The 15,071-nt window shown below is 37.0% G+C and overlaps 1 protein-coding gene across 6 annotated transcripts in view; it reads right to left on the bottom strand.

Annotated features, from left to right (window-relative positions):
* The window catches only part of HUWE1 (HECT, UBA and WWE domain containing E3 ubiquitin protein ligase 1), a 1,105,343-nt gene that overhangs the window by 212,240 nt on the left and 878,032 nt on the right, over positions 1-15,071 (bottom strand). For 5 of the 6 annotated variants that reach the window (XM_090389845.1, XM_090389850.1, XM_090389851.1 and 2 more), the window contains one exon: positions 11,472-11,699. In XM_090389845.1, coding sequence (XP_090245971.1) covers positions 11,472-11,699 — 228 coding nt within the window. The remainder of the gene's footprint in view (positions 1-11,471; positions 11,700-15,071) is intronic. The other variant, XM_090389849.1, reaches the window with a different exon arrangement.

Genomic DNA, 15,071 nt, shown 5'->3' with positions numbered 1-15,071 from the left:
ATTTGCTCCAAAACATTGTCCAGTTCTTCCCGGAATTTATTCAAGCTATCAACTTCCAGAATGACAGACAGAAGTTTGTGCCAGCAATCAACTAATCGCTGGCTAAAGGCAAATAACCACATCTATTCTGTAACTGTCATTCCTCAATTTGAATTCATGCCCCCTCAAGTGCAAAATCAAGCAGAAGAATCCCATCAGCACTGAGTCTGCTCAAACCATTCAAAGCCTTATACACCTCAATCAGATCACTTTGCAGGTGCCTAGTCTCCAGATGCTGCAATTTCCAGAACTTAAGCCTTTCTTGGTAACAGCAATCCTTGTTCCATTCACCAATCACATTCCAGCAGTTCTACATCCTTCCTAAAATGAGGCCTCCAGAGCTGTATGCAGTACTTTAGGTGTGGACTGACCCTTATACAACAGGATAATCTCCTTATCCCTGATAGCAAAATTCCTGTATATCATTGACAAAACCTTATGCAAAAAAGAAATGTAGCAGATATACTGCTATCAATATGCAGTACTTTGCATTTGTCAATGTTTAACTTCAATTGCTACTGCTCCACTCATCAGCCCAACTTTTCTAGATCCTGTTACAGCAGCATACTGTCCTTAGGAGCTTAGAGGGGAACAGGCATTCTGTGTGTAATCACTGACAGATCCAATATCTTTCTATTTCAAAAGATTTAGGAGAAGTCCGGTTGACCTGCCTCCCTAAAATCCACCCAGTACACCTTCTCGATGGTAAGCACTGTTACGTCACTTAGGTGGCAACGAACATGCAGAGTGGTTCCCTTCAAGATGCCTGGTCAGCATGAAGAGAAAAGACCAAACCCTGCAGCACATGAGCACAATGAAACAAATGGCCCTCGGTCCCTGGTGGCTTTCACTCCCTCTCTTACGGCAGTGAGAGGATTAGAGTGGAAGCAGAGGGTGCTAAGAATCGCTGGGTGTGATCAGGCTGCCATGCATGGAAACTGAACTTTGCCTGTTACAACGTAAGATCGCTCATCGGTGAAGATAGGATACTAGAGCTAGAAAAGGAATTAGAAAATGTAAATTGGAATATCATCGGTTCGGCTGAAACAACAAGAAGAAATGAATCACTTATAAGTTTATCAAGTGGATTTCTGCTGTACACCAATACAGCAGTGAACAACACACCAATGGAAACAGTGAAAGGAGTGAAGGTGGAGTTGGGTTTCTGGTCCATAAATATTTCAAAAACAACATTTTGGAATTCAAAAGTACATCACCAAGGGTGTCAAGACTAATACTCAAGATTTCTAAGAGGTATAAGCTAAAGGTTATAATGATTTATGCACCAACATCGAGCCACGATGATGAAGAGGTTGAAGAAATGTACATCGAAATTGAGTCTTCTAGATGAGCATAAAAATCACTACACTATTAATTATTATGGGGGACTTCAATGCTAAGGTTGGAAAGAGACAAAACAGCATAGAAAGGGGAACTACAGGAAATTTTGGAATTGGTGAAAGAAATGAAAGACTTGTGGAATTTGCAGAATCTAGAAGAATGTCAGTAATGAACACTTTTTTCAAGAAAAGGGTGAACAGAAAGTGGACAAAAAAGAGCCCAAATGGATTAACAACTAATGAAATTGACTTCATCTTCACTAACAGAAAAAATATCGTGAATGATGGTACTGCCCAGAACAAGGTAAATGTTGGAAGTGATCACAGAATGGTAAGATGCACACTTGATATAGATGTAAGAAAAGAAAGGAAAAAACTGACTCGAGTAAATAATACAAAGGTCTTGGAGATGTCAGAAGAGGAGAAAAAGCAGCATGTACTGGAACTTAAGAACAAGTTTGGGCTTCTGCAGACTATTCAGGACCAAGATATCGACGAGGAATATTACAACTTTCTGAAAGTGATAAAGCCCAAGAAACCTATAGGTAAAAAGAAATCCAAAGAAGAAAAAAATCAGTCAAGAAACACTTGTCATGATGAACTGAAGACGACAAATGAAGAGCAAGAAAAACACTGACAGGGAGAAAATTGAGTATACTGAGTTATGCAAAGCCATTAGAAAGAGACTCAGAGAGGACATAAGAAAATTTAACAGAAGAAAAGTAGAAATAGCATTAACGGAAAACAAAGGATTTAAATCAGCAGTCATGAGCAGTAATACAGAAAGAAAAATGATACTGAAACTGAAGAATAGTAATGGTGTACTTATGAATAGCAGAGAAGGCACAATTCAAATAGCAGAAGACTACTATAAGGAGTTATACAATGAGCGAGAGAATGATGCCAGCAGTGGGGAAGATGGATTGCAAATTAGTAACAAATACAACATACCTGATATCCTTCCTGATGAGGTAGAACATGCGTTGAAGAAAATGAAGAATTAGAATGCTCCGGGGGAAGATCAAGTTACTGTAGAGTTGTTAAATTTGGGAGGAAAATACATGACACAAAAACTGGCAAGACTTCACAAAATACATTAGAAAAGGTGTGGTGCCTAAGGAGTGGAATAATGTAATCACAGTTTTGCTGCATAAGAAAGGAGATAAATCAGAAATTGGAAATTATAGACCAATTAGCTTGTTATCCCACATCTACAAGTTGTTCACAAGGGTCATTACTAACAGATTAGAAAGAATATTTGATGAGAATCAACCGAAAGAGCAAGCTGGGTTTAGGACAGGATTCTCAACTATGGATCACCTTCATGTAATGTTACAGCTAATGGAGAAGGCAAATGAATATAAAACACCATTATGCCTGGCATCTGACTCAATACAGCATAAGGCAATGTTTTGGGCACTGGAAAGACAAGGCATAGATACCCCATATATCATGATTTTGAAGAAAACATATGAGAATGCTACCTCCTTTATTAGACTAGACAAAGGTAGTAATAAATTTAAAATTGAGAAAGGAGTTCGACAAGGGGAGACAATATCTCCGAAGTTGTTTACTGCTGCCTTGGAGGAAGCTTTCAGAAGATTAGACTGGTCGCAGAAAGGAGCAATGTGAATGGAGAGTAACTAAACCATTTATGATTTGCAGATGACATTGTAGTCATAAGCCACGATCACAAAGAATTAGAAGAAAATCTTAATCAGTTATGCAGAGTTAGTAAGGATTTTGGACTAAAGATGAATATGGCTAAAACAAAAGTAATGATGAACAAGTATGCCACAGAAAGGGATATAATGATTGAAGGAGCAGTAATTGAAAAGGTGGAGTCATATACTTATCTGGGACAAGTCATTAGCTGTAAAAATTATAAATGGATGGAAGTCAAGAGAAAAATAAATTTTGGATGGATAGCATTCAGCAAATATAGTCACATACTGAGGAGCAATATCCCAATTTGTCTGAAACGTAAAATAATGAACCAATGTATACTCTCCACCATGACCTATGGAAGTGAAACTTGGGCATTCACCAAAAGAATGGAAGAGAAGCTGAGAACTACAGGGCGAAGAATGGAATGAATTATATTGGGAATCAGATTGTTAGATAAGAAGAGAAACACATGGATTAGGCAGCAAACTAAAGGAACATTCTTATCAAAACTAAAAAACGAAAATGATCTTAGCAGGACACATAGCTCAAAGACATGACAGATGGACAAAGAAAATAACAAAATGGTACCCAAGAGAAAACCTGGAAGATAACAACGGAGATGTACAGATGAAATTCATGAGTGTGTGGGTAGTAAATGGATGGCCATTGCACAAAACAGAAGGAACTGGAAAGTTGCTGGAGATGCCTTCATCCTGCAATGGATGATGATGACTGTCCTTAAAACTCTGCTAACCTTTGTATCATCTGCAAACTTTGACATTAAGCATGATATACCATCATCAATATCATTTATAAATACAGAAAAACAACAATGGACCCAACACTGAACTCTGAGGAACTCTATTAATAACACATTAGTCCACGAAGAGCAGTGTCCATTGATTATCACTGTATTCTCCCACTCAACCATCCTTTTATCCATTGTAGCAACTTGCCCTTAATGCCATACTGCTCCATTTTTTACAGTACTCTTCCATATGCAACAGTATCGAGAGCTTTCTTTTCTTGATATCCAAGTATATGATACCAAGATTACTTTTTGCATCCAGTTCCTTTGTGATCACATCACAGTTGTTCTTGTTATGGAGGTTAAATGGCACATAAATTGCTCTGGCTATAATGTGCTTAGCCACACCATATCATAGTATCCAATCAAATCGGTCAGACAAGGCTTCTCCCTATCAGACGTGTTGTGTCTGAATTATTACTGCAATCTCGTCTAGATGATCCTGCAGTGCTTCTCTAACCAGTGACTCCATTATTTTCCCCGGAACAGAATACTAACAGATCTTAATTAGTTGTGTCACCCTTTCAATTGAGAATACATATGCCTATCTCCAGTCTGTGGAGATCTTCCCCGGAGTCCAAGGATGCGGTCATAATTATGGCTAAGGGTTTGCTTATTTCCTTTGCTGCATCCTTTAATATAACTGGATAGATCCCACCCATCCCAGGTGCCTTCCTTATGTTTAACTTCAGCAATTTCTCCTCCACTTTGCTCTCAGTTATTAAAAAAATCTAACTCCTTGTTAGAGTTTGATAAGCTTTTGGCTTCCACTTCCCTACATTATTCCACGTGTGAACGTAGATGCAAAATACTCATTCTGTTTGTCAGCTACCTGAACAGGATCACCAACAGTCGAACCATCAATATCAAGTGGATCAATCTGATTCATCCCCTTCCTTTTAGAGTTTATATTAGTAAAGAATTCTTTGCTGTTTTTCTTTGCATCTTTTGCCAAAGATTTCTCATAATTTGCTTTTGCTTGCCTAACCTCCTCTGTGACTTGATTACAGACTAGCTTATATCTACCACAGACTTCTGTGTTGCCTGATAATTTATATGCATCCTAAAAATTTTTATTCTCTGCCATGAGCCTTATTAGTTCATCCGACATTCAATTATGCCTAAATCTTATGCAGTATTTCTTAGTTGGTAGAAAAACCTAGTAGCTTCCAAGATTCCTTGAATTCTTCTGATTTAAAATTTGCTGTTGTAACATCATCAGTTTATTCCACTGTATAGAATTTAAAAACTGCCTGAAACCACTGTACTCACCTTTACAAAAGGAAAAACCCCTTCCCTCTATCCCTGATGGTAGCTACATCTTTAAGTAAATCCCACTTGAAATTTATGGAAAACTAATGCAAGGGAACAAGCTTAAATAACTTGAAGGTGTGTGTGTGTGTGTGTGTGTGTGTGTGTGTGTGTGTGTGTGTGTGTGTGTGTGTGTGTGTGTGTGTGTGTATCAGGGTAGTAAACTACACAAGACCACTTAGGCTTAACTATGTCTATAGGAATATCAAGTGTGCTCACAATAAAATGAGTGAATTTGAATTCCTGCTTAGGACAACTTATGGAAACAAATGATTTGATCAGAATTTGCTGGTGTAGCAGCAGCATGACAGCTATAATGTGGAAAGTTTTTTTTTTTTTTTTTTAAATGGTATTACTAGCAAATCAAAGCACATAAGTTTTATATATATTAAAAGAATGTTATATCCGTTTAAGTTCTTTTTAAAGTTAAAAACTAGAGATATATTATCATTGCCATATATAATCTTAAATCTGGTTACTTATAAAATGAAGTTATTTTTAAACTTTAATCAGCTTTATATGTAAAATTTTGATATAAACAAAAATAATAATATATATCTGCATGAAAGCCATGCCACAAGCTGCTCTCTGGCCATCCTCGTTATATAGCATTAGCAAAAAAAAAAACCAAAAAAAAAAAACACGACAACAACACTACACACTTTTCCCATCCATACCTTCCAGGAACAGTCTGGTTCTTCCTTGAATTTATTCAAACCATCCACTTCCTCAACAACAACAGATGAATACCTGTTTCAACAATCAACCACCAGCCGGTTGAAGGCAAACCTCCACAATCTATTGCAACCATTCTTTCTCAACTTAAATTTGTCTCCCTTGTGTGTAGTCCAGCAGGAGGACGAATGACACTAACATTCAGCTTACTCAGTCCATTCAAGGCCTTAAGCACCTCAATCATATCATTCTGCAGATGCATAGTCTCCAGAAGCTGAAATTAGCAGAAATGAAGCCTTTCTAGGTAAGAGCACCCTTTTGTTCCCTTTGCCAATCTGGTTACCCTACTCTGCAACTGCCCCAGAAAATCTACATCCTTCCTAAAGTGAGGTCTCCAGACCTGTATACAGTACTCAAGATGCAGCCTAACCGTGGACTTATACAAAGGATAATCACCACCTTATCCCTGTTAGAAAAGTTTCTGTATATCATTGACAAAACCCTATGAGCAGTTCTGGCAGCATGTCTCCATTGCTCAGAGAATTTCATATCTGATTGGACAATTACACCCAGGTCTTTCTTCATTTTCCATTAACTGAAGTGTAGTACCACACAGTTGATAAGACACTCTGGGATTACTGCTACCCATATGCAGAACCTTGAATTTGTCAATGTTAATTTCAACTGCCATTTCTCAGCCTACTGACCTAATTTTCCTAGACCTTGTTGCAGTTGATCAGCCTGATTACTGTTGTTAACTAACTTCATAAATTTGTATTATCTGTAAACTTTGACATTAAGCCTAATATAACTTCATCAATATCATTAATAAATATTAAAAACAACAATGGGACCAGCACTGAACTGTGAGGAACTCTACTAACAATAAGAGTCCATGAAGAGCAGTGTCCACTGATAACCACTCTGTCTTCTTTCACTTAACCATCCCTTTATCCATAGCAGTAACTTGCCCTTAATGCCACATTGCTCCAGTTTATACAGCAGAATTTTATGTGCATAAGTATCAAAACCTTTACTGAAATCCAAGTATATGTTATCAAAATAATTTTTTGCATCCAGTTCCTCACTGCATCATATAATAGCCTATTAGATTGGTTAGACAAGACCACTCCTTAACAAATCCATGCTGTGACTGCAGCATAATTACATTCCTGTCTAGATGGTCCTACGTTACTTCTTTAACAAGTGACTCAATTATTATTTTCCTTGGAACAGAAGTTAAGCTAACATGTCTGTAATTACCCGTCACCTTTTGATCCCCCTTTATGAATTGGGGATATATTCGCACCAGTCTATGGGGACCTCATGAATCCAAGGATGCTCTCATAATTATGGCTAAATGCTTGCTTATCTCCTTTGCTGCATCTCTTAATATGATTGGACAGATCTCATCCACTCGAGATGCTTTTATGTTTAATTTCAATTTCTCTTTCACTTTCCTTTCAGTTATCACAAATTTAATTAACTACACAGAGTTTGATAAACTTCTCACATCCCCTACCCTACAGAATGATTCCTGAGAATGTAGATGTAAATTACCTATTCAATTTATCAGCAACTCTAGCACTGTCATAAACAGTTAACCCACTGAAATCAAGTGGCCAAACATGAATTCAGTTTTCTTTGCATTCTTTGCTAGAGACTTCTCATAATCTGCCTTAGTTTGCCTAACCTCCTTTGTGACTTGATTATAGACTCATTTTATCTAACACAGGTTCTAAATCACCTGATAATTTGTATGCATCCTATGCACTTTTGTTCTCTGCCATTTGTCTCAATAGTTCATCTGACATACATTAGAAGCCTTGAAGAGTATTTCTTCTTTTGTATGAAAAGCCGAGTAGCTTCTATGATTACCTGCCTGAGTGTTTCCCATTTACAATTTGCTGTTGGTAACATCATCAGTTATTCCCACTGCATAGAATTTAAAAACTGTCTGAGACCAATGTAGTCACTCTTACAAAAGCAAAAGCCTTTCTCTTTACCCTTGACTGAAGTTAAGCCTTGAATTAAATTCCACAGTAACACACTGGTGATTTCCACCAACCAGTCTGTCTTTTACTTGCAGATTCTTAAAGTAGAATCACTGCTTATAACCAGGTCAAGAGTATTGGGTTCTCTTGTTGATTCTAACATGCTGCTGTAGAAAACAGTCATCCAAGAAATTTACAAAAGTTGCAACAGTATCAAAAGTGATGGAGGCATGGAAATATTTTTATTGCTTTATTGCACAAAGAAGTAAAACAGTCAACATTAAATGCTTCCTAGCAAAATGTATGGCCAGAGTTAGTTCATTCAGGAAATATGGTCGAACCAGAAAACAGAATCGGGTGTGATAGTAGAACTTGCTAAGTCGGTAGGAGGGGAAGGTCTCATGGTATGACTACTGAAAAAGTTCAAGAACTACTTGTGGTAAAAGAAGCTGGCAAAGCAGATTTAGTGGAAATGGCACCACAGGTAAACCAAATAAATTCAGAGGATGCTAGCGCAGATGAAAATTCTGAAGTTCCAAATTTTACATTAAAAAGCATGAACTTAGCTGAGTTTATGCTTTTTAGCATAAACTCGGCTAAGTTTATAATCTTATTTTTTGACTGCAGATCCTTGGAGTGAAAGGAACACAAAGTTCAAAAGGGAGCTTCAAAAATGCATAGCTCCATACTATGCAATTTGCAAAGATCTATCAAGCAAAAGCAAAAAACCCAAATTACTGATTTTTTAAGAGAGCAGAAGATAAACGAAATGTAGACGCTGCAGAAGAAAGTTCAGAAGGTGAAGATATTCTGCAACAGAGAAAATGTTCTCGTTTTATTGTGCTTAGCAGCAATGAAGAGGAAGAAAATTAAATGAATGTGCATTATCTGACATATGTATCAGTTTGTAAGGCATCTGTTCAGTTATTATTATTTTAAATAAAAATTATGTTTCCGATAGTTATTAAAATAATTATGTATTTTTGTTAGCTTTTGGAACGTAACCTTCCTTTTTGCACTGGTTCTTAGTCGCGTATAACACAGTTTTGCACCACATAAGATTTTACAGTAACCTAACTGCTGTGTTATACGAGGGTTACTTGAATATTTAAAAAAAAAAAAAAGTATACGTATAAATAAAAAATTATATGAGGAACACAGGTAACTATCCAGTTGACCTATGAATTTATTCAAACTGTCAGCCTCAACCACATGTAAGGGCAACTTGTTCCAGCAATCAACGACTCGTTGGCTAAAAGAGAACTTCCTGCAATCTAATCTAAACCTCAACCACTGTAATTAGAATTTATGAGCCCCAGGTCTGGAATTCTTTATAACAATGAGAATTCCACCTTCATTCATTTTATTAACCCCTCTCAGAGCCTTGAAAAGCTCAATCAGTTCACTTCTGAGGTGTTGGATTGCCAAGCTCTGTAGCCCACATAATCAAGTCTTTCCTAACAAGGTAGTCCTGTCGATCTCACCATTCAAGTTGCCATCTTTGGAGCCTTTAAAGAAGCTCAATGTCTTTTTTAAGATGATGCTTCCATACTTGAAAACAGTGGGATTACGACGACAGGGTGGCATCCGATAAATCATCGACAGGTCACCGTGGGCTTTCTTGGCTGTTTACACTGTTCAGAAAACCTCATATCTGCCCATATTGCAACTTTCAGCTCACTTTCCTCCTCCACTGTTTTTAATTCAACCCCACCAAGTGTATAATTTATTTGTGGGTTGTTGTTTCCCAAGTTTATAAAACCATTAAAACATAGCTCCCACTTCTCAGACCAACTTTGAGGCTGTTCACATCATCCTCATGGAGTGCTGCTTGGCACTGATTCATTAATGGCTCTGCCAATCTTTACATAATCTGCAAATTTCGACATCACTCCTCCTATCCCTTCATGTATCTCATTTATAGAGGGAGTTACATTTTACCAAAATATGCCAATTTTACATAATATAGCCAGTAATGTATGTGAAAATGAAAAACAACAGTGGTCCAAGAACCAATCCTTGAGGGACTCCACTCGTGATGTCACACCAATCTGAAGAATATCCAATAATCACAACCCTCTGCCTTTTGTTCTGCAGCCATCCAACAATCCATCTTAAAATCTTACCAGTAATCCCAACCTGTTCAAGCTTATACAGTAATCTCTCATGAGGGACTGAGCCAAATGACTGTAAATGACAATTAAAACCCCACTGTAAAGCAAATTGCTACTGTCTCTATACTGGTTGTAAGGAACAAGCTGAAATGGAGTCTGGATGCCCATGAGGATAGTTTCTCCTCCATGAACAGGGGCATCCACAACACTTCGGTTGCAAGAACTTCCATTCTTGCAACTGAAGTGAACTTTTGTGACAGTGATATTACAAAGACAGCTGTCACTGAAGTGGCAAGAAAATACCACAAAACGTTTAGACTAAATTATGTACACATTTCTAAATATCCTGTATTTTTTCATTTCACCTTCATCACTTCCTTCACTGTCTACTTTTATTTTCGCAATCTCAATTAAGAAATGGTCTCTTATTTTGTGCTGTACTGGTCAAAACATCCTTTTAAGACATTTTTACATCCAGGAAGTCATTCAATCAGGTTGGTCCAGTTCCTACAGTCTTTTGTCATCAAGTCCTCAATTTCAGTGTTTGTCAGCAGCATATCTCCATGACTTTACTAGAGTTCCAGATGATAATTCAGAGCATGATTCAGCTAACCAAAATACAACAATTTATCAATATTTTCTTTTAATCTCATGCAGGTGGGGGTTGAGAGAGAGAGAGAGAGAGATTAATTTTATATACGAGTAATTCCAAGTTTTTCATCCTGAACAACATTCCAATCAGAGAGTGAACGTACACACTTGAACAGAATGTACGATGGGGACAATATGGTCTAACTTGCTGATGCACCTAACACTCAATAAAATTATTTCGAATTATCTACAAGTAACAGAGCCTTATGAAGAAGATTTTTCTTTCTTTACAAATTTCTCTGTTTTTGGGAAAAAATTTTCAAAACTAATATTTGAAATCTTTATTCAATCCAAGAGTTTTTCTGAAATTTATATACTGGCAAGGAGACATCATAGAAATTAGATTTAATGTCTCAGGTTCAGCTGATTTTCCAAAGTGCACAAGAAGCAATTTGTGATATGTTGAAATATGTTTAAAAAAACAAAACAAAAAAAAAAAAAAAAAAAAAACAGCAAGTATAATTATTCTTTATTTGCTTTTTTTAGAGATCTACAGCTGCTAATTCTTGGAGAGAAGCTGGAGTTTTACATTAAAGCATCGTAAACTTTAATCCTGTCTCACGAAAACTGTATGAATTGTTAAAAAAAAAAAAAAAAAAAAAATTCTCACTCATTTTATTTCCCTATGAAGTTCGTAATGTATTTCAGAATGTGTTTCAAGCTTTCATGTACTTATAAGTGCTTGAAATAAAGAGTAATTTCTATTAACTCAAACATGGTTTAATGTAAATCTGGTGGAAGCAGTTCAAAAATGAAAAACTTAGGAACTTAGTTATTATTAGTAAAATAGAAAACATCAAGTTTTTCTTCAATAAATTAAAACATGGTGTATAAACAAATTATACGCTTTTTTTAAGGAATATAAATATACCTCTTCTTGTATATTTGGAGGTAGTGCAGCAAGAAATTCTGGATTAACTTCAGTAAAGGAATTGCCATCAGTAGTTGACTGATTACTGGCTGCTTGAGCTCTCTGCCTTAACCGTTGAAGTCTCAGTTGCTCAGCAATAACCTCTTGTCTGATGTTTTCTGGTAATGCAGCCAGGAAGGAAGGGTCCACACCTTCAGGAATTTCCACATCCACTAAATGTGAGAAATCAGAAGTAGAAAAAACAAAACACAGTTCATTCAAACAAGTTTGAAAAAAAAAAAGAGGGGTGGGGGACAGTAATAATGATGGCACAATACTTAACATACATACAATCCGAAATGAAGTTGATTTCAGAAGAAGGTTAGGGATTGGGTCAACTGATGTAGTGTTATGTATTCCAAAATAACAATTAAAAAATATATACACAGGCAGTTCCCACTTTATGTGTTCCCGGGTTTAGGAGTTTTCCCCCCTATGTATCAATCGAAAATATGAACATTAATTGCAAAAAACGAATGTTAAACATTCATAAATACCACATTCCAAACTACGGGATTAGCTATACAATACAGCGTACCCCACTTTACGATATTAGTCAGTTGCAGAGACACTATCGTATCATGAAAATATCGTAATGTGAACCCAATAACACATTGTTTTTTTGGTAATTCGTTTCAAGACCTCGGAAGTTGAAATTTTCAAATTCAAATTTCAAATTTTCAAGTTGAAATTTTTAAGGTCACAAGCGTAGTTTGTAAATTGTATTAGTTAGCAAATGTTCCGTTATAAGAATCAATTTTAAACGCCTTAGTGATATTTTTCTAAAGCACATTTCTGGAGGTCACGACCATAAAAAAAAAAAAAAAAAAAACAATTTGCACTTTATGGTTTATTGGGCTTTTCTGTTTGTGCAAGCTATTACAAATGGGTAGTACTCTATGTTATTGCATTTGCGAAAACACTGATAGATGGAATTGTGTGGTTTTTTACGTTATTATGGTGAAATGTGTTTCCCCTTTACCGAAATCTTCAATCGTATAAAAAGCATAAATAAAATTTCAGAATCTTCGCTTCATTCCTTTTTTTTTTAAAGCTTTGTAAATTCAGGCCTGATGTAGCTGAGTGGTCAGGAGCGAGAGTGAATAGCATGCGTTCCTTAAGTGGACCAGGGTTCAAGCCTGTGACTACTAAATACGATAAATATCTGTATTGACGATTTATTGTAAACTCTACTGTGCCAGAGTATAAAAAACAGAAATTGTTGCTCCATGCGACTCATGTTAATTGCAGTTTGTGTGTGCCATTAAGAGATGCTTATGCATGCAATCGTCAAATTTATAAATAAAGAGAAGATTATCTTGGAAACAAACGCCTCGTGAAACATTTCTGAAGAAGACAACTCCTTGTGCAACAAACCAACGAGTGCAGAACCAATAATGAGCGATCAACGAGTGTGCATTTAGTTGATGAACATGAAGAATAAACATTCTTTAACATTTGTAAGTCTTAAATAATTTCTTTATTATTATAATTTGCTTGATTTTACAGGCTACCTTTTCATTTCTTTGGATAAATCAATCATTTTTTAAACAAATTAATTAGCTAACTAATTTCATTATTAAGAATGTAACCCCCATTTTTAACGTTATCTATGGGAAATAAATTCCCACTTCATGAGCACGCACGCTAGGAATTAATTAACCCGCAAAGTAGGGAACTACCTGTATTTTTTTATAAACGAAAGCAAATACAAAGGGTACTAGGAAAGTTTTGCAATATGACGCAACAATGAATCACAGGAAGCTGCTTGTTGCTGCATGTTGAGACATGTTCATACGTGCATAGTAGCCGCCGCTTCAAGTCGACGGGCTCAGTTATTCATTAGTAGTGAGAGTGTAAAGTGCTTGCGATGGCATCGTGGTCACGAAATGAGATAAGGACAGTTTTGCGGTATAATTTCGTGCATGGTTTAACCATAGACCAGTGCTTAGAAGAAATGACTCTTGCACTAGATAATGATTATCCACATCGTACAACGATATTCAGGTGGTATAGAGAATTCCAAAGGGGAAATTTCACTCTGGAGGATTCTGAGAGGCCGGGAAGGCCACGAACGTCAGTTACGGAGGAAAACGTTACTGCTGTGAGGAAAATGCTTGACGAAAACAGGCGAGTGACCTACCAACAGATAGAGGATACTTTGGGCCTAAATGCACCAGCAATTCGTTCGATTCTGCAAGATCATTTGCACATGAAGAAACTTTGTTCTCTCTGGGTGCCGCATCAACTGACTGAAGAGCAGATGACACGACGTGTGACTTGGTGCCAGGAGATGTTAAAAAAGTTTGATAAGGGACAATCTGGGTATGTGAACAACATCGTGACAGGTGACGAGACTTGGCTGTACTATTACGATCTGCCGACCAAGGCTCAAAACAAAGTTTGGGTCTTTGATGATAACGACACACCCGTAATTGTCAGAAAATCCCGATCTGTAAAGAAGAAAATGATAGCTGTATTTTTCAAATCGAGTGGAATTGTGGAACGTGTTGTTTTGGACACGCAGAAGACAGTCACAGCTAAGTGGTATACTGAACAATGCCTGCCTAAAGTCATTGGAACTATGAAGAACCTGCGGCCAAAGTCAAGAATGGACACCTGGTACCTCCATCACGAAAATGCTCCAGCTCACCGCGCCAAAGCCTGCACCGAATATTTGACCACGACAGGACTGAAACTTCTCAAGCACCCTCCCTACAGTCCAGACCTTGCTCCCTGCGACTTTGCACTGTTCCCGCATGTGAAAATGAAGCTAAAAGGGAGGCGGTTTTCCAGTGATGAGGACCTTCTACGGGCTTGGGACAACGAGTGTGCTTTACTCCCTAGTGAAACTTGGCAGAACTGGTTTAAAGATTGGTTTCGGAGGATGGAGAGGTGTATTGAATGTAGAGGAAATTACTTTGAAAAAATTAAATAAACAAAGCTGTATTGCAAAACTTTCCTAGTACCCTTTGTATATATATATATATATATATATAAAATAAGAATGTGGAGAATAAAGCTATTGAATAAAACAGTTATATTTATGAATCTGCTATCTCGCCTTATTACCAGCTGTCGTCATCTTAGCATTAAAAGTGGCAAATGATGCAAGAACTGAAGCTAACAGAGCAACAGCAAAAAAAAAAAAAAAAAACCCCACACATTCCGATTTCACCTATTCATTTCCTACAATAGTTCTTCGAATTTACCCAAGCTGTCAATTTCCACAACAACAGATGACAGTTTGCCCTAGAAATCAAACACCTGGTGGCTAAAGGAAAACTTCCACACATCTATTCAGCAATTATTCTTCTTCAATGGAATTTATGCTGCCTCATGTGTGTAGTAGTCTGAGCAAGAGGAAGAATCCCATCTGCTTTGAGCTTGCTCAATACATTCAAAGCCATAAAACTCCTCAATCAGATCATCTTACAGGTGCGTAGTCTCTAGACAGCAATTTGCAGAACTGAAAACTTTCTTGGTAAGAGCAATTTTGCTGCCCTTCTCTGTATACATTCCAGCAGCTCTACATCCTTCCTAAAATGAGGTCTAGACACC

The sequence above is a fragment of the Mastigoproctus giganteus genome, chromosome 2, assembly GCF_048544385.1.
Source record: "Mastigoproctus giganteus isolate SK-2022 chromosome 2, ASM4854438v1, whole genome shotgun sequence".
NCBI lineage: Eukaryota > Metazoa > Arthropoda > Arachnida > Uropygi > Thelyphonidae > Mastigoproctus > Mastigoproctus giganteus.
This window is presented reverse-complemented; position numbering and strand designations above follow the sequence as displayed.